The sequence below is a fragment of the Bombus impatiens genome, unplaced genomic scaffold, assembly GCF_000188095.3.
Source record: "Bombus impatiens unplaced genomic scaffold, BIMP_2.2 scf_0060, whole genome shotgun sequence".
NCBI classification, from domain to species: domain Eukaryota; kingdom Metazoa; phylum Arthropoda; class Insecta; order Hymenoptera; family Apidae; genus Bombus; species Bombus impatiens.
The window spans coordinates 921,318-943,137 of NT_176479.1; the positions used below are offsets into that span (position 1 = coordinate 921,318).

Here is a 21,820-nt window from a genome sequence, read left to right on the forward strand (position 1 = left end):
AAAAAAAAACAAAGTTGTAAATAAACAGTGATTTACCAACTAAAAAAACAATGCGTAATCTATATGTATACTTACGTTTTATCCAATCTTTTTCCCTCTTCGAAACGCTACAGCAATCGTTCAGAAAGAATAAAAAATTCCTCCTCGATAATCCTGTGTAGGTAAAAATTGGAAAAGCCCCACCAGTGAATGGATTATCAACTATTCAGTTACAGGAAAAGATGTTACAGGTACCGAAATAACAACAAGTCCAATAGTCTGTTACAAATTTTGTAATGAAATATTGCTTTCGACTTATCGAAAGGGAGGAAAACAACACGATGCACGTGCACGTTTCCTTTATACAACTGTATAGAGTATTGTTTTAATACTTTCCGCAAAAGATTCATCCTCCTTTTGTACAAATGTTACGACATTAAGAAATACGTCTCTCTAGTCTGTTTCCCTACTATCTATCGAACTATCGAGATAAGTGAAAGTTAACGATAGAAATTTCAGCCGTACGATTTCAGTCAAACGATTCGTCAAATTTTCCTCGGCCAACGTTTATCCATAATATGCTTCTTCCCTTAGTCAGAAGTACAAATTAAACGGAAACTATTTACTTTCTTGGAAATTATTAAGTACATTTTTGGTCCCATCGAAATGGCAAAATATATATGCATATTACGTAAGTATATATAAAAAGATGTAAGTGCGACATAGGTTTTATTGGTACTCTAATCTTATGTTAAAGATTCTTGAGCAATCTTATCGATTGGTGGACGGAATACATACTGTCGAGAGGGATGATATTACAATACACAGTAGGTCAGTATGTTCATCATACGTGATCATCGAACGATCGTAATAACTAACGCATAATACAATTCGATTCGATTAACAAAATACTGATTCAACATTACGTCCGGGATAGAAACAACTATCCTTTTATATTTCTTTTTTTCCTTCCTCTATTTTGGGACTATTCTATATGGATAACGATATAATCATCTTGCCTTGGTCCTTCGTTACGAAAACAATTGATCATGAATTTTCGCGAAAAGAAGAATACATACGTATAATAATATTCGCCTTTGCCTACTTTCATGTTTTTCCTTTTTTTCTCTTTCTTTGGGATATCGAAAGAGAAGAAAAGGAAAAGAAAGAAAGATGATCTATAAAATAAAATTTTCTGAATACTTAACGTTAAATTAACGACTACAATGTTCCTTACGTCTACTACTAATACGTCATAATTTTTCGTTATTGTCTCTAACATACGTAATTAAGATCATGCTCAATCACGATATCGTTTTCACGATTATTATCATGATTTCGATTATTACTGACAATTGGAAGCATTTCGTGATGCACGTACGAGAGAAATGCATCGGATAGAATTTTACGATCTACGCTCTTCCTCCTCGTCATACTCTTGGCGATGGTGAACGTGAAATGTTCCTTGGAAATGTTTCTTCGTGAGTTGATTCTCTTCGACGGTTTCGGTTCCATCGATCGAATGCAGATGCACAATCCCGGCCTGTTTTCCACGACAGACTTAGCCTGCATCAATCAAACGAACAAAACGAAAATATCATCCGATTGAAATTCCTTTATCGTTTGCAAATTCCATAAAATGTGTCTCAGAATAGAGAACCTCGTGCCCATGATTTAAATTAATAAAATAAATTATCCCGTTGTCGTCATAGTTTAGCAAATATTTTAGTCACAGAACAGTTAGAATATAAATTACAGGCTCGATCCAGTGGATGTTTGATCTGACAATAAGTGCATCTGTAGTCATGAATAAAAAAAGACAACAAAGACACGAAGTCGGCCAGTTTACAGTTTGAAAAATCGTGGCTTCACTGAGCCAGAACAACGCATTCAAATGGAATATCCATTTCACCGCATATACAATTGCTATCCATAATCTATATACAAGATAAACGGATTCACGATCGAATCGCTCGGCATGAGAAGATCCGATCTTTTTATCACAAAACTGGGACACAAATTCCGATAAAACTTAATGGCAAGTTGCTACGAAGCGCTTCCACATAGTGGCAATGAGGAGGTGTCTTACATCTTACGAATATGTACGATCTACGAATAGTCAACACGTCACGAATTCGTTTAACGAATGGTCTCTTTTGCTTGTTCATCTATAACGAGTACAATGAGCGACGAAATTATTTTTACAACTGAAAATATAAGAAAAATTTGTAGAATGATAAGACGGTATAAAGAATTTTGTAATAATACCTCATATATGTACTTTTAAATAAAAAGTATATCGAGAGGTTGTTTATTGTCTAATAATAATAAGATAGTTTGTAACACAGTGTACTTAGAGATACTTTTGTGATTTTCCTGTCTCAGAATCTAATAAATAATATATTTCTAATATTTTAAATTACTTTCAGTTGCATATATTTCTTATTGTATAATTTTCATTGTATAAGTAATTTTGTTACTTATCGTATACGTTCTTTGAACGTATTTTATTATTTTTCTTGATCTTTTCCCCTTTGTACTATTTGAAAAAATCAAATTCGCTGATTTATATAATAGTTTATTTATGGCTGATACTTTAACGATACTTTTAATTTAGTTCCTATTATCATTTTCTTCTCTTTCTTTTTCTCTTTTCTGTTTTTTCAATAATTAAACTTACGCTTAAGCGAAGATCTCGAATAGACTATGTAAACGCATAAGGACGAATATGGCATCGGAACGCGCTTCTAGCACCGTCAAGGCAAGCAATTCGTTTTAACGGTCGACAATGGAATCGCTGTGTGTTGAACCGTTGCAAGCGATACGTGTAACAACACGTGCACGAAGCGGGACTGATCGTCGTCTAGGTATACACCCTTCGTGCATTTTCCTTATCCCTCATTAATTTTGTATGAGTCGGTTTCTTTCTTTTATTCTTTCACACTGTGTCTCGTGGCTGCTCGTTTCTCAGCAGAAACGCGTTTCAAGTACAGAGTCGCGAGCTTTGTCGCGTGCGCGATTTGCGTTTCCCTTTCTCCTTTTCTTTCGTTCCTCGATGCAAGAAAAGAAAAGAAACGTCGGCGCGCGTTACGCCAACACGCGCTACGTTACGTAGCGAAGAACGAACGAAGCTCGTCTAAAGTGAAATTTATAAAATCAACAATCAACGTGCGAACAATTTACAAAAAAAAAAAAAGAGAAATTTTCGAACGCTCTAATAAGAGTAAAACCTTCTCTCCATCTTATCGTGATCCAGCGATATTTCTTACTGATAATTCATCTCCGAGATGGACTTACAATTTCATCGCAAATTCGTATAATATCAGTAACACGAGTAATCGATGAACATTCTTCCTCTTTATATATTCGTATCGTTCATCGTATCGATTCTCGCCCTACGTTCTTTTAAACGAAACAAATAAAACAAAAACCGCGCCTACTATCCCTTACGCTTCCTATAAACAAGCAACAATCGTGATACCACTGTTTCAGTCAGTTTTCGATAGCTCGCTTATCTATGTCGGATGTATCATCGTGCATCTTCGCCGACTGATAAAAGGTAGCTGCGTTCGTTATTACAGGAAAAAGCAATAAGGAAGAGTAAAAGAGAAGAGCTTGAGACACTGATGAGATTCCTCGTCGGTGCGCGAGTTCGCATCGTGATATTGCTTCAGAGATGAGTGATAATGATATCGTCGTCTATATCGTCCTTTTCGTCGTCCGTTTCTTCCACTTGGTTCGCCTCTGCTTGGGCCGCTTTCGGATCCTCCGCGATCGCCTTCAGCCTTTTCTGTTTACGCCTATGCAATAGTTCCACTATGATGTAGCCAATTGTCCCGATAAGAAGCACTGTTAGCATCACGTACAGCTTCATACGGGCGCATAAATGGGTGCTGTATGCGTATGCTATCACGAAACCGGCACTCTCCCATAGTCTATAGTTGGAGAACGCGGCTTCCTTGTTACGCCTGAATAGTGTCCCGTATAGACCTGCAAATCGAGAAGAAACAATTAGGTCAATTTTCGAACGTTCGTTAACGATGGAATTTAAGAATCGAATTAAACTTTTTCGCAATTACCGAGATAGTTAAATTGACTTTCTTGAACTCAAGAAATAACTTTTCCATTGGCAATTTATGCTTTTTCGAATTGTCGTTGTCTCGAGACATTGCTATATGATAATAATGATAATAATTCGTTTCAAACTCGCGGCCAGGAAATACAACTCGCTTACGATTTTTCTAACCACACGCTTCCTCCTTCGATCTTCCCATTTATCCTTCCATACTTTATGCTTATACTATCCTTAACCCAGTTGCTCAAACCCACATGCTAAGAGTCTTTCTATTCTGGAACTGTTATCTCGTTTTAGCCAGCCCGATTGCTTCTGCTAACTTCTCTTTCCTCGGTATTTTTATCTTCCTTAACCATTCCTCCAGCTGTTCCAATTTTTTTATCCATCATCGGTATCTATATCTTTTTTTTTTTTTTTTTTTTGGATTTATCTTTTTCCTTTCAGCGGAATATCGCGTAATTCTTTCGTACACAGTTCTCATTGTTTCCTATCTCCTTCTAGTCATGTTCGAGCTAATCGTGTTTTCCTTTTTGTTAGAAAGTTTCCTAAATTCGAGAAGAATATAAAAAAATCGTATTCGTTAATAAACGTATCGGTGACTTTTCGTTTGAACTTCTACGCCGAACTTTTTCTACGAAACATTACGATTAAAATATCAACGATGTCGAGAAAATTATACAACCGTATAAAATCGAGTATCTTCTAAGAAAGATTGACCTAATTGTACTGGATTTTTCTTCCTATAGCTACTTTGCGAATAATTGACATACAAAAAAAAAAAAATATCGCGTAATTCTTTCGTACACAGTTCTCATTGTTTCCTATCTCCTTCTAGTCATGTTCGAGCTAATCGTGTTTTCCTTTTTGTTAGAAAGTTTCCTAAATTCGAGAAGAATATAAAAAAATCGTATTCGTTAATAAACGTATCGGTGACTTTTCGTTTGAACTTCTACGCCGAACTTTTTCTACGAAACATTACGATTAAAATATCAACGATGTCGAGAAAATTATACAACCGTATAAAATCGAGTATCTTCTAAGAAAGATTGACCTAATTGTACTGGATTTTTCTTCCTATAGCTACTTTGCGAATAATTGACATACAAAAAAAAAAAAAAGAGAAGAAGAAGTCCTTTAAGTAATCTCAACGTCATTAAGTTTCTCCTTGGAATAATTCCAATCTTTTTCTTTTTTCTTCTTTCTTATCAACAGCATCTATCCGTTTTTCTGGATATAATTTAATTCCTCTTTAGCAGACGTTCGACAAATATTTCATCCTGTCAATAGAAAATGTCTCGATTACAAAATAAAGGAATCTAATAAACCATCGATTTGAATTGAATATTCAACTCGAAGTCTCATATAAGTATGCCATAATCAGCCAATCGACAAACATACAATAAAGTTTTCCTTTTTCCAAGACGAGGCTAACCAGTTAGGGCAGTTGATAATGGCATTCTTTAGACACGAATTAACGGAGAATTCTTGAAGAGGAAGAAAAGACTATACCTCGAGAAGTTCCGGTTAATCGTCGTGTCGAATGAACATTGCTACTAGTTGTCTATTTTCGTATGAAAAATCGGTCTTTGTACATACTTGTCATTGTGCTTGCGACTAGCTGTTTTCCATTCTTTTCAACGCTTATTTTACATATGACTCATACGTGGTATATTTTAAGATCATTGCATAGAAAAATATTTAAACGCATTGTATCTGTTTGCGAATCGTGTCTTTAGCTGACTGTACGTCAAATAATTTCCGATTCATACTAATAACAGATAAAATAAGGAACTGTAGTAGTTTAATAATCCTTTATAAATCCATGTCAAGGTACTTTTCATACCTTACGTTAGATATCTTTTCCTCTTTTACATTTACTATTATCTATTACCAGTTATCTATTTGCTATTATCTATTACATATTCTGATTGAATTTCGCGATAAGAGAATCTAATTTCACTTGTAACGTACCATGAAACCGACACAAATAATCAGACTGCCTCGTTAAAAACAATCCATCGTTATCACCGTTCCCATCTCTTCTCATAGTTATTCAAATAGCGATAAATGAAATTGTTTTAATAAAAATCAGCGTATGTAAGAGATTCATGATAATCGAACAGCTGATAATCGATTTTTTAGATAATAATGTATATTCTAGTAGTTAAAAGCAAGATTCCCACGACTACCACGTGAATTTCCTGCATTTTACCCTGGCAGCCACCGATACACGCCGGGATACGCTATACCGTAACGTTTAATCATTGCGAAACATTATGTTATATTATATTTGCGCATTTTTAACCCACAAGCTGCTGTAATATTGTGTTGGCAATTAAGTGATTGCGGATTTTCTCAATACCACCTTGTTGAGAATTGTGGATCTTTGAAGCCGAAATAACGTTTCTATTACAGGAACACTAAATTTACACTTGGAATTAATATTAGAATAGTTATACAGGGTGGTTGGTAACTGGTGGTACAAGCGGAAAGGGGGTGATTCTACGTGAAAAAAGAAGTCGAAAATATAGAATAACAATTTTTCGCTTGAGGCTTTGTTTTCGAGAAAATCGACTTTGAATTTTCGCCCGGTACGCGTGCGGTACCTAACCCCAATCTAACCCCAACCTAACCTCATAGACCTAACCTAATATATTCATCGATACACGCTTGTACGCGTCTCAACACTTTCTTCTATACCCGACTGTTAACCGACCGAATAGTCTACATTCATCCGTTTTCACACACATACCTTCACACACTGATACCCACACACAAGTATCTCTACTACGCGTTTAATCCAGTCCAGCACAGGGAATTATACATATCTCAACACGCCTAATGACAAAATCCGCAATCACTTGGTCGCCAACCCAATAATATCAACCACATTGTAACAAGCTAACTGATCATTCGCATCGTTGAAGATCTATTAATCCGTGAAATTTATCTTATCGTAGACGATAGCGCAGAAAAATGTAACGACGAACGAGGGTCATCGATGATCGTCGTGACAAGAACCATTGCTCCGCTGTATTCTCCGAAAGCAAAGTTATACGTACCATTGACTTGCGTCTGCCAAACAGCGTCACCAACACCCCACAGCCCGGAAACCGTGTAAAAAACGTAAGGGTTATCGGGGTGCGGTTTCCAGTGGAGTAGCACGACGATAAGACTAACGTGAATGATAACACCCAGCACCATAAGTGGCTGTCTTCCGACGAATTTCATCAAAGAGCCGAAGACCAAGGAGCAAATAGCGTTCACCACTCCGAAGCAGATCATAACGTAGCCAACCCGGTGCACACCCAACGCGCAGGATATGTAGGCCTGAAAAAGAGAAGGATCGAGTATTGTTAAGATCCAGCAATGTACGCGAAAACGTGACAGACGATCTCACATTGATTCAGGGAATGTCTGGTTACAGGTAGCGATAGGATACATTGAATCGTTCGTAACGGATCGATGAAATCCAGTTGATAGGAAAGGATCGTAATAAAAAGATTACAGGTTCGATGGTGTTCAATAGCCGAGTTTTATGCGGCTGTCGTAAGGCGAGTGGTCGATTCTACTTTTTCCTGGTTTCTGAATTTCGTTACGTAAGTTACACGATTTGATGTTTCATTGCCGAGGAACGACTGATCTTCTGCGAGTTCGACGACGTAAAGATGGCATAAATAATTCGTAGCTTCTGCGATAAAATTGAAAAGAATGCTGGTATTTTTATGAAATTATTTGTCGGAAATTTTCATTGCTTCTAAAAATTACGATGGAAGCCCATCTACGCGAACATCGTTCGTTCGAACCACGTTTCCTGGTTAATGCTCGATTAATTGAAGTTTCGCTGCTTCGACTCGTCAACCTGAACTCGAGATCCTATTATACGAACGAAAAGTGGCAGGTAGCGGGGATAATTGGCAAACTGCCATTATACGAACTCCAATTATATAAACTTTTTGTCCCGCGACTAATCCGGATAAGTAGAGTCCTACGGTATGGAGTCGATCAATGTGATCAATCGATCGTGAGCGATCTTATCCTGCATACTGGGCGACCGTTAATGAGAGCATCTCATTGTTGTAGTTTTCTTACGAATGTATGTTATGTGTTGTAATCTTCTACGATCGAGAAATTATTCTATATTTTCAACAAGGAAAAGAAGAGACAAATGAAAATTTACTATTGTCGAGTTTTTCTTTTTCGTCCAATATCTAGTTCTTGTTTTTGCACATACGAAATGTAAATTCATATTTGATATCACATAAAAGAATTATAATCGTAATATATGATAGCGAAATATGGAAGAACGAATTAGAGGATCGAACGAGGATGTGCGTGATTAGAGAAGCTGTAAGTCCAAGTCGCGTTTCTTGGAATCTCGCGAGATGAAAATTAAATAAATTATTATTATAGTGGTTGGTAACTGGTGGTACAAGCGAGAAGTCGAAAATATAGAATAAAAATTTCTTTTTTAATTTTTCCATCGAGACAACGATCTATGATAAAGTGCGCGCGTACCGAGCGAAAATTCAAAGTCGATTTTCTCGAAAACAAAGCCTCGAACGAAAAATGTTTATTCTATATTTCCGACTTCTTTTTTCGCGTAGAATCACCCCCTTTCCGCTTGTACCACCAATTATCAACCACCCTGTATATTATAGAATCATAATATAATAGGAACTAACGCACTTAGGAAGAATATTTAATATACCTCGAAACAACCGAAATATTAGAAAACAATAAATTCAGACGATAGAAGTAACGCGGAGACTAAACATTTCTTTCCTATATTTACTTCTATCATAAATTCCTTCTTCGAGGAGCATCGTGTCTCGAAAATCGTCTGTCGCATAAGAATAATACAATTTGACGAAATTCTCACGATAGGAAGAACTCAACGCGCGAAACAATGCTGATAACGTGAATCCAAAGTAAGGAAACTCGATTACAGAGTCAAAGAAATTTCGCTGACACTGTGCATGCTGCGAAGATGCGTTCGTCGTTCCTGCGTGCTTTCATTTAGCCACTTCGTGTGCGTGATAGCTGCACAGGGTCCAGCCACACCATCGCATCGATGCACCAGTAGAACGAGAAAAAAAGAAGAAATACTGGTTCACGAGATTCCAGGTATGGAAGTGGTATCGGGGAATTGCTGCAAGAATAAGATTCTGGGCTATTTATAACATGTCGAACCAGCTGATTCAATGGAAGTCAGCATCCCAACATGCTCGATGCTTTCCAGTAGCGTTTATTCTTCCAATTACTTTATTCCTCGCCCAATTTGCCCACATATTTCATCATCGAACTGGTTTCCAACAGGTTTACCTTCCAAACTGTATCATCTCCTTTTGCTCCTTTTCTTCCCCTTCTCTTTTTTCCTCATATTTTGCATACGCATACGTCTCTACACTTATATCATTGCTCGTAAGTACGTGGACACTATGATCGATTGGTCAGTAATCCTGTCGCGCTGTTTTGCTCGTTTTCAAAACCGATATCCGTATCTCTGCAACGTTAAATGATATCTCAAGCGGATTGAACATAATTTTCAATTCGTTTAAGCAGAGATAGGGAAATTCAGACGGAGAAAATTTAAATACGGAGATTTCTGTTCGAACGCGTATCTCTTTCCATTTCGTTGTTTGTTGGATCAAACGTTTGGTTCGCCGATACGAGAGCAAAGTCGAAGTAGAAAAATTAAGGCAAGAAAGGACGAACGAAATACGTACGAGGACGGATGGGAAAGTTTGATGAGGAATCACCGCTGGGAATTGCATTAATTGTTATTGCCATTGTCATTCCGGGAACTTTCCAATCTGCCCTCGTATCTATACGAACGAATGGAAAATTACTTGCCACTGCTTCGCGTACTCTTACTACGAAATTGTCACGAGTTTTTCTATTTGAATTTCGTAACTAAATTACATCCTGCCAAATTTAAAGAAATGTCCATTAGCAACGTGAATTACCACGAAAATGTACCTGGCAGACTCGCGCTTATAGTCATTTAATTGCAAGGATCTACGACGATTTTATTCTTTACGATCATTGCACTTATACACATGACGCTATGTAAATCATTTTTACAAGATAATCGCAAAGAACTAAATCGACGTTCTAAGAACCTTGTAATTGTTAAATCTTGTGGAAACGTTGCTCGAGAGGCTCTCTGTACTCGAACGTGGCAAGCTAGGAATTTACAGGAGACTTCTAAGACTCGGGTTCCTAAATTCTAATCGCAAAATTAAAAATAAAAAAAAAAAATAAAATTTATTTCAAACTAATACTAACTAATACTAATGATTCGCATACTTATACGATTCTCGCGTACCATTAGCAAAATATTATCTCTCTTTAATGGATAACTTTCAAACGCACGCTTTACCCAATTTCTCAAGGAAACAGACGGTAATGTTCTTTTTCCTTTGGCGTATGAAAATTCAGCGTTACCAAAGATCGATCGAATATATACGGCCGTATATTTACCAGCAATGCCGTATTTATACGCCATTCATATTCATGCTGGCGATTTTTTAGTTGTACGCAGAGCCAATCGTATATTATACAACTTATAATTTAAAGTCATTCAGCGCTTTAAAAGCCAAAGGATGCGTGCTTCAGCCGATATTTCAGCATATCTGTGATCAGTAGCATGTATTTCCGGAGAACAATTGCACGACCTCGCATGGCCGTTACGCATCACGAACCTGCCGTTCTGTATCCGGTTAGTATCCGGGTGATCCTAGCCAGGTTTTTGTGTTGCATCTGATGAGGATAATGATTAACGATTTTAGTTTACTGTTCGCTTTTGTTACTGCGTTTCTTCTTTTCTCTCTCTCTCTCTCTCTCTCTCTCATCCAATGGATTTTCATCGTCCAACATGATACCATTACGTTCATACGACGAAACCATGTAAGATATTACCCCAGTTCGACCTTTTTTTTTGCAAAAAGACGTAGAGATATCGGCGATGAGACCAAGTTCGCGTAATTCCACTTGTAATAAAAATCGCGTAAATTACGTGTTCTTAGTGCGTTTATGGGAAATCGAGGGACGTGGAAGGTGGCAGAACGCGCGTAACGAGTAAAAATATGTAAACTATTTAACGCTAGAACTACCACACCAGCCGAATTGACTGCTTTTACAAATTTATTTTCAAATTCCTACTTCGTGTTCTATCCTTTCCGCAACGATAACTAAAGGAATATTATAACGAATTTTATTTTGTTTTTTACGTATTCAAACTGAAAATAATTTTGTATCGAGGCTACTTATACCAATACCAGTCGAAATGACTGGTATTTGTGAAAGAGTAAAAGGGTCCTGCAATCTGTTCATCGAACGCCAATTAACCAATTTCTTCGTTTTGTACAACTCCCCACACGTTCTTAAAATTTCTACCGCGTATCGTTCGATATGATGATATCAGTTATCAAGAAAATTCCCGATCGATCGCTAGATAATTAGATGCTAACTGTAGAAATACCACACCAGTCAAAACGACCGGTTCTACAATTTTATAAATGTGTCGATCCTCGTTTAGGGATCGTGGTCCCAGATGGATTAATAATACGAAAAATGTACTACATAGCACGAAATTGCTTCTGTAAGAAAGTAATAAATATACAAATATTCTATTGTTACGTGTTTTTTTAAAGACCAGTCATTTTGACTGGTTTTTGGTAGAAATAGCTTCGCGTTGACTATCGGTAGTTCTAGCGTTAACAGTATCCAGTTATAATACTCGAATTTCTGGCTGGGTCCTGATCTTTCAATTCACTGGAAAATCAGTCCATTTATAAAGATATCGATATTCATAAATATCCGTCATCCGTATAACTCGTCGTACATTTCTTCGCTGTTTATTGCCGTTCGTTCACGCGATACGAGTTCACGTTCGGACATGTAAGCGGATTTAATCGGCGAAAGTTCGGTTAATCGGCCATTAACTATCGAACCTCGTTACGGTAAATGAAATTGTAATAAAACGCAAGCAACGAGATGCGAATAAATGGAATGCAGACGAACCAAGTTCTAGCGTATACCGATGACGAAAATTAACGATAAAAATTCTATTAAAGAAACGTTATTGTTAGAAAATTATTTATTTTGCTACGATATAAACGCGTTACGGTATGCTAGAGTGGCAGCATTGAAATTGTTTTGCAAATTTCTGAAACGAGCAACGAAGAATTCTTGGATAATCGGCTGGATAATTCTGCGTAAACCATTATTCTAACCAATATTATTATACTTTTAAATGGTCGGTCACGTTTCACGAGATCGTCTCGATTCTTCGCTTCGGTTCCTTCGACGTGAAGAGATTCATTCTCGAATGCATAATAGTTGGTTCGTAATCGATGTCTTATCGAACCGAGCTTCCACCGACAACGGGCTCGTTCATTTTGTAACGAGCAGCGTGGGCGAAGTTATACGAATCTCATTGTTGTTCGATTGTTCTGCCTCGTGAGTCGTAAATAATTGCCTGAGTCGTTAAGCAACCGTCGGACAATATATCGTCGAACTCTTGGAAACTCGTTAACTTAATCCTTAAATGCGTGGTTTTTGTCCGAACGCAATAAAACGCGTTGAAATTGTTAGTTTATTCGTCGCAAGATCGTAGAGAAAGTTTTACACGGAGAGAGAATTCGTTGTCGGACGATCGTAGTACGCTTAGAACGTATAAATAAATCGCCGACTGTACGTTATAATAATCGAACAATAACAGTTCGTAGGAAGATTATAAAAATAATAGAATAAGAAATATGGGATAAATACAGGGATATATAAAACACGATAAAATAATAAAAAATAAGAAATAGTTTACGCTTACGTCGATTAACTTTAACATCTTATCGATCTTATAATATCTCGATTAAAACGAATATTCGTAAGTGCCATTACGTAAATCATTATGTATACATGAAATGAGTATTTGTGTAATCACGACATCGTGTGTTCGAAAATTAATGAAACTCTCCATCGAGAAAATCTCGTTCATAGATCGTTGAAGAAAAATCATGTTCTTAGGTCGGAGACGAAAAGCTAATGTGTTTTTTTTTCCTTATTTTTGCTCGTAAGACATCGTTTGATTACATCGATGTGAAATTAGAGTTTCGTAGAAGCTGTCAACAGTGCTAATTACTCACTTGTGTAAAGTCTGCACCGATGAACGCCTGCTCCATGCCGATCCATATTGTGATTGGTATAAGGAGCTGCTGATAAGGCTTCTTCAGTTGATAAGCAGTTGCCGAGAGCAATTGTATACCACTGAGCTCTTGACTGTCCACTTTTCTTTGTTTCTCGCCATACCTGTAACAGGGAAGAGGAGAATTCTCGTTATTCCGTCCGAATTGAGTCTAAGCTCTCGTCGCGCGACTAATTTGACAAGTTGCCTCGAGGTTGCAGACACGATCGACAAGTGGAAATGACAGAGAAATGGTAAATGACGCAAGTATCGGAAGTGAAAATTGTCCGTGTCGCAGGAAAAACGGATAGATGTTAATTTCGGCGATTTTCGTAAATTCCTGATCGAACGTCGTGCACTTTCAGGCTTCGCCGTCTTTAAATTTGGAAGAAAAATAAATAAACACCAGAGGAGGAAAAGATTATGACAAATCCATTCCTATTGGTTCTTCGACATTTACTGTTCGATAATTGAAAATACTATGCTCGATGTTTGACGAATATTTCAATGAAAGATGCCAATGTCGTGAAAGATGCCAATGTCGTGAAAGATGCCAATCATTAGAAAAGTAAGCGATGAATGTACGAAGTTTGGCAAGAAATCAAATCTATAATTTGCAACGATAAATATCTTGAAATGTTGTGACAATCGGTATTCTTAAATCTTCAAACGTAATACAATGTTACATTATCAAAATCGTAGTTTTATCTAGATTTAGGATTAAGTATCTGGTTTTATCAGCTTAAAGAACGTGGCATATCATCGTGCTCTTTTAACCGTAGCTTAAATCCTGTAGTTTTCAAATAGCGTAACAACGCAATCAAACGCGTAAGCGTATTGTTGTAGAGACTTATCTGGCTTGGTATATTTATTCTGGTACATTTGTGGTGCCGGTTTCCTATGCTAAATAAGTAATCTCGAACGCCTGTGACAGTAGAGGCTGTCAATGGAGCCTTGATACTCGCATGATTCGAAATGTATGTATTGCGAAATGTTGACAGGAATCAGTGAGGTAGAACGCCCGTAGATTGATTAACAACTAGTTGGAATATATTAATCGTGATATGGAAAAAGAATTCGTCAAAGACAAACACAAGTATTTCCTGTTTTGAAATATGATTTCTGGCACTCGAAGCATTAACTTGTAACTCTTTTTACAGTTACATACGTACAACATTTCTCTCGAAACACCTGCGACAGATTATAATTATTTAAACAGTTGCAAATAACGAGACGGAGGTAATTGGAATCTTTCTTTATTTAGAAATCTTTCTACGCGTAGTTTAATTCTTATCAAAGGTCAGTTAATTAGCACGCGGTAAAATGTAACCGTTCTACCTACTGGGTCGTTCAAGAAGCTGTCGATGGCAGTTTTGATTGTCGATTTAATTCGCTATATACCGTATATACGCACAAATTAAAGATAAAAATCTGACGAAGTCTATAGAGGAAGCGTTGTTTTCCAACGGAAAGGAAAGATCTTCTATTTTGAGACAAAATAAATCATCCTATTGGCATTTTGATTTTTGCGAAACGTTGTTTTCATTACAAGAAGCTGGATATTCCAGAAGATTATAAAAATCGTTTCCAGGAATCTATTGCTAAGAAAAAAACAAGTTTTGCGGAAAAGTAATGACGAAACTATCGAACAAACAATAAACAGTTGTTAAAGAAACGATGCTTATACTGTTTAGTAATATATTATACAGGGTGATTGGTAATTGGTGGTACAAGCGGAAAGGGGGTGATTCTACGCGAAAAAAGAAGTCGAAAATATAGAATACAAATTTTTTTTTAATTTTTCCATCGAGACAACGATCTACAGTGAGATCCGTCATAACGTACCGCACGCGTACCGAGCGAAAATTCAAAGTCGATTTTCTCGAAAGCAAAACCTCGGACGAAAAATTGTTATTCTATATTTTCGACTTCTTTTTTCGCGTAGAATCACCCCCTTTCCGCTTGTACCACCAATTACCAATCACCCTGTATAATATATTACTAAACAGTATAAGCATCGTTTCTTTAACAACTGTTTATTGTTTGTTCGATAGTTTCGTCATTACTTTTCCGCAAAACTTGTTTTTTTCTTAGCAATAGATTCCTGGAAACGATTTTTATAATCTTCTGGAATATAAGATATATTGTATAATTAAATTTCTGATTACACGACAGGATCAGTCATTTTTCGTAGGTTCAGAGCGGAGGAAGAGATTCGTTGTTGATCGTTCCATCTTCGTCAGAATCTTCAATCTACGCTGTAATAAAGCAAACCAACACTTAATGAGCAATAAACTTTACATTTACAAGACGCGCGCTCATTAAAACGAACGTTCGTCTCTCGAAGACACGACCGGTTGATCGAAGGAGTAATTTTACAAGTGGCACGATATAAAATTCTAGTCTCGGTATACTTTAACGTTCAAGTTTATCCAAATCAGACGTGGAAAGCTTACGCGTAGCATTGTAATCGTGCGATACGTTCGTCTCGCAAAAACATAGTGCACAGAATAACTTCTCCTTGAAAATTCCCTCGAACGAACTCTGTACATTTATACGCAGAGAAACAGACTTAACGTGCATGTACAGGATGCTTCACGCAACTGAGTCAAACAACCTAAAAGTGTGGTTTGCCTGGTATCTGGAAACCGACGAAAATCGAAGCTTTTCGCCATCCTGGTATCTTCTCGTTAAATGTCAAATATTTAGTCGCTACTTCGTAGCAGCCAGTGTGTAACTTTGGCAGAGTATAACTTCGCTTGGAAGATAAATATCGTTAAATTTAATTTCGTAAAATGTACGAAGTGGAAAACTAGGAAAGACGTAAGTGTTTCTGCGACGTATTCTCGTAGTTTTCGGGTCTTTATGCATATGCCGATCTCACTGTCGTTTTTAGTAAGCGTAAACGAGGTCTTGCACGAGGTGTTGGAGAAAAGCTTTAGCGTAACATCGAAGCAAAAATTCAAATAAATCAACGATGATTCTTTTCGCGCTATTTTCAACGAAAGAGGACACGATCGAAACGAACAACGAAAGAAAACGATCCAAAGTGCCTAGTGGAATTAGAGACGCGTCGATTGCCGTACGAAAAACTGTGTAGCTTCGTTTAGAAAAATACGAATAATTCATTTAGAAAAATACGGATAACGAATAAAGAATCTTGAAAATACTTCCATTTCGAAAATGTCTACACACGTCAGATCGTCTATCATCCGAGACCACTGAATCTCGCCCAATGAAACTTTCTTCCTTATCTTCTATCTTTCCGTAGCTATATCTTGACCCGTTCACGTGGAACACCTTGTACGTACACCGTACACCGTACAAAGTGGTAGTACGTACTTGCTTCGTTTCGCGATGAAGGCTGGCTACGTTCGTTATATCTCGGCGAAAAACCGGTTGAAATTTTTGTCATGGTTTTATCACCGAAAGAAAATTCCGAATTCAAGTCGAACGTGAAACGCGTGTACAGGTTCGAACGCGTAACACAGTCGGAAAACGACAGGAGAGGGTGGATTTTTACACGAGTTGCTGGATCCACTATCGGCTACGAAGGTCGATAATTTCGAGAGAGAAAGATCGCGGAAATCCTCATGGCGAGCATGTCAGGCAGAGAGGCAGGCGAACACTCGTAAAAGAGCCGTTCAACAGAATCCGGTAAATTATCCTGCCGCTAAATTTAGCCACGGATCACTTGAATACGATCTACCCTGAGGGGGCTGAGGGATCAGCGATTCAGCAGCCAGAAGAAAGTCGCTGGAACGAAGCAACCCGGCCGACGTACGAGAGAAGCCGAGGTTTTTAGAGTCGCTGCAGCCTCGGGCGACGTTCGCCAATTCTCCAAATAAATTTTAAACGGCCTGGTGCTAAACGACCGTGGCCATCTTCTTGTGGTCAGCATTCGAAGGTACGTTTTACGACCCGAGGAATCTCTGTTGTTTGGATTTCTGGCGATTATTAACCCTTAAACCATTGAATGGTCAAGGATGGGTAAGATCTCGGCAGCGGTATATCTTTTTGAAATTGTGGTATTAACGAAATTAAACAAGCGGCGTTTTATTATCACTGAGCGATGGACAAAGGATAGAAAAATTATCGTTCGTAATGGTTATAAATAATTACGTCGCGATGGTATTATTGCGAGAAGATAGTATTAAAATAAAATTCGAACGGAGTGCGTTCATGATAGATTTCGAGCGTTAAAATAAGAAAATCTGTATATTCTTCTGAAAGTTTAGAAATCTATCATCGAATCTACTAAATATACCTGTCTTATATATTTATATGATTTATGGTCTACTTGGTATATTTATTATAATATATCTATAATATTCCTATATTTACCTTATTTTTATTATTATCGTATTTTAAAGAGAAGACACGCGTACTACCTTCCAATGAGCTTGTAAATTAATTTTATTCTAACGTAAAAAGATTCGAACGAAACCTTGAATCTTAACACTTTTTTCGTCGCTGAAGTATACTTTTCTATTTACATTTTCTTGCCAATTCTCAGAGTCATCGATGTCTGTTTGAAGATTTTGCAATGGTCAATCATCGGTTGAAACGAGTCTCGCTAGTTGTATCAGGGACAAACATATTCCGGTCACTTGACAAATATACGTATGCTTTACACTGTACACTGTACGCTGTTTTGAGAAAGTTTTAAGACCTGTTGTTGCCTTAAAACACGACGAATTTCGTGGTGTAAGTGACTTACATGGAAGATCGGAAGAAACACGAAATCGTAATGAAATATGTTTAACAGCGAATAGCGTACAGTTGATTACGTTCTTAGCGTTAAATTTCTTGGACAACAGGCTTGGCATAATCTTCTGAATTGAACTCGAGAACAGCAGTAAATTAATTACACGCTAGATACTGGATGTCTGGGTAATCGAAAGTTCGCCAGCAAGGATTTACGTAAACCTAGTTACGCGAAAATCGTTCTGTATTGTTTCTTTCCTCCTGAACTCGCGACCATAATTTCCATTCTCAACGTCGAACGACAAACAGAGTTTTACGCGAAGCTCGTCACTCATTTTTCTACGACATTTTAATCATTCTTAAGAAACAGCTCTATTAAGAATGAAACAAATACGAAGCTGTTCTCCTAGAAAATATTACATTACTATGTATTTATCGTTAATGTGGATGTATCCTTGTTCATATAACAATTGTTTTTATTACCTTAATATACAAGATATATTTCAGTATATAGTAAATTTACTAAATTTTTATTAGGTACTATCAACGTAATATTAATTCGACAATATAAACAAGGAAACGTAAAATAAAACGATATATACGATTTAACGATACACGACGTAACAAGGATATTTTCGTAGCTACTTTCATTTCGAAAAGAACCGAGTAACATCAAGTTACGTAGAACAATTTTTAACAGCGTTATTAAAATAAAGATCTTCCAAGAATCAAACAGTTAGATATCGTCATTAAATACGATGCCAATCATGTTCATTAACATAGTTCCCAAGACGGTTGAGAGGAAGTGCCAGATAAAATCCTCCTGCCCCTGCGCAAAGTTTTCATCGACCGCCACGAGTCAACGTTCACGTTCGCGAACCTAATATTACGTGCTATATTTCCGTTAAAGTAGCTCTAACTCGCACTGTTCTACGAATCGATCTGCCAACAAACACGAAACTATTGTTCCAGATTATTTCATCGCTTAGATACGTATCTTTCATTACAATTTTTATGTAATTCAATTAGGAAATTCCGAACAAACGAATTTATAACGATTATATCATTCGTGGTCGTTATTCGCGATGGCGTTGATATTTAAACATTAACATGTATGTACATATAATTGTCTCACGAGTAAACGCAAATAATTCTGTTCTTTCTGCGATTGCAACTGCGAACTGGTGTCGAAGCTAAACGCATGCCGAACATAACGCCCGCCTCGATCTGACCTCTTTACCTTACCTCCGACCTTAGCCTTAACACGCTAATGATACCTGAAAATGTTTCTTGTAACTACACCGCGGACATTTACGTAAGTTTGTCTCGCTACGAAGACAAATAAAGGAACAGAGAACCTATGGAGAAATTTGTTTTATCTACTTAAGTACTGTGCTGGGTGCTACACTTTGCACGCTATATATATATCGAAGTTAGGTTGGCATTTTGGGGCGTTCGATGAAACTTTACTTATTTTACCGTCGCGAGTGTAGCCAATGTTTATCAGTACGAATGTGGACACTACAAGAGGCTACGAGTAATGGTAATAGGATGGTCGAGACGATGGTGACAACGAATTCAGGTTCGATAACGAATCCACGGTCCACGGGAGGACTAGTATCAACGTGCTACTCGATTCGGGTAACTTCCCGATAACTCAATCGGCAATTCGTCCAACGACTCGCTAACAAACTAACTCCCTTAATCCAAAAGAGGCTGCCCTTATATACCCCTGCCCCCCTTTCTCGGGTTAATTTTGTTTTTAAGGAAAGTTTTTAATCATTTCATACCTCTGTCAGGTACATGTCCTTCCCGTGGCTACGTGGATCGTGGCTACGTCCAGTGACCTGCCATGTCACTTCGAGCCCAAACTCATCGTCATAAAGTCAGATTGGAACATTAAGACTATTTCTCATTTTTATTACTTAAGGGCGGCTATAGTAAAAGTCTGGACTAGTGTATTGAGGTTTTTCCCAACATTCCGGTGTCTTTCCATCTCCGACATATATATCTTTGCTCACAGTACGTATTTCGTGGATTTTTGAACTTTGCGCTAATTATAATATTTGTAAGCTTGCGCGTATTTCGACGAGTCACCGTACGCGTTATACGTCGCAACTATCTATATCGCACTTGTCAGATACAATTTAATTTCGTAAACTTATAACGATATATCGTGTCATTTACGTTTTACTGTCTTTTATCTACCACTGACCATCGTATACCTAATACAAATCATAGATTTTATTGACTCGAGATTGTCGGACGTTAAATATTATTCGATCCTGGTCCGCGATTGTGCAGTGCGCGCTACGAATGTCAACGTACGTGCAAGTCATGCACGTGAACATTCTAACTAGAATGTGTCAGCTTGTAAACATTAAACAAGCCATCGGCTAATCCAAATACATAATTCAAGAATGTCTGACTCATAGTCACCGCTACCGATTGCACTTCTAGCTGCGTTAACTATACATATCCACGTATATCTAATGAACGAAGGAGAAAGAAAGAAAAAAAGAAGAAGCGAAGGAAAGGCGGAAAAACGAGTGATCGTAAATATGTTTGCGGAATGGAATGAAGTATTAGCCGTGGACCGTTAATCGATCGTAAACGTGTGTGTGACAAACGCGAGGTGGAAAACATCGGTCGCGCGAAACCGTTCACCACGATAAAACAACGTCGAAGCGTTTAAGTAGCTTCTGTCGAATGCAAGGTCGCTCGGGTTTCCGGCCACCTTAGTATAGACAGATAGATATATATATACGGATATAATATCGATACGTGTTCGAATTTTATGGAACGTCACGTACGAGAAACGTGAATCATCGTTTTTTTTCTGGGAAAACCGAATCCTTATTGTTCTAGAAATATGAGAAAATATTCGTTGCGAAGGGGAATGATTGCGATAATCGTAGACCGGCCGATTTTTACGCATTTGTGGAAAATTTAACGCTGGATGGAAGCGAGAGAATGAAGCAAACGAAAGAAGAAAAGAGACAGAAGGAGCTGAGAAGAGAAGGAATACAAGGAGCAGACGAAAAAGGAAAGAATAGAATGAAGACAAGCGAGAGAAGAGGCGAGGAAAAGGAGCAAAAGGAGAGAAGCAAGAAGAGACAAGAAAGAAGAATGAAAAGCAAAGGAGACTAGTCATTGAGAGTAGTAACTATCTTTGTTCCTGTTTGTTCTCAAGTTCAAGCAGAAATAGCTCGATCGCTTATCGAAGATAAGATTTCTCTGCTTCGCTTTTCCTCTACCTGTCCGTACAAATTTGTTTTATATACCATATTTCAATCGAGTCAATAATTTATAAACCTATGCTTTATCTGACATCTTAGAAATTGCTAGGCGCGGATGTTTAAGCAAATTCATATCTTTACGACCGCGACTGAAAAGATAGAAGCTAAGCAGAGAATTGGCTTTTCATCGATCGAATATCGATAGATATTATTGATAAAACGGAAATCTTACGTTTCGTGTTTTCACCTTTTCTTTGCATTTTTAAATTTGCACTTTAAAGATTACCAACCGCCATACAGGCAAACGTCAATACGCTGTAAAAATGTTTATCTTATTTGCAAGCGTTACGAGAAGAGTTGAAAACTAGAAGAATCGAAAGACCGTAAAGAATTTTGTAAATAATAGGAACAAAATTACACGACGATATTACAGTAAAAACAGGAAAAATTAACTATTTTATTTTTCACATACGTCGAGCGATGGAAACTATTGTTACCTAATGGAAATTACATTTTTATTTGTCCGTCGCTATGATTTATGTCACGGTCTCACAATACTCCATTCAATCGATGAAAGAGACGATATCATAATTGCATTCTATAAGGATAGGTAAAATGCGGCACAAGTATCGT

At 37.4% G+C, this 21,820-nt stretch overlaps 1 protein-coding gene across 3 annotated transcripts in view; it reads right to left on the minus strand.

Annotated features, from left to right (window-relative positions):
• Window positions 1–256: 256 nt before the first annotated feature.
• The window catches only part of LOC100746203 (UNC93-like protein), a 57,526-nt gene continuing 35,962 nt past the window's right edge, over window positions 257–21,820 (minus strand). For all 3 annotated transcript variants that reach the window (XM_003485475.4, XM_024372282.2, XM_012393863.3), the window contains exons 4-6: window positions 13,204–13,366; window positions 7,117–7,384; window positions 257–3,969 (exon numbers count right to left, since the gene is read on the minus strand). In XM_003485475.4, coding sequence (XP_003485523.1) covers window positions 3,650–3,969; window positions 7,117–7,384; window positions 13,204–13,366 — 751 coding nt within the window. In that variant the 3' untranslated portion in view covers window positions 257–3,649. The remainder of the gene's footprint in view (window positions 3,970–7,116; window positions 7,385–13,203; window positions 13,367–21,820) is intronic.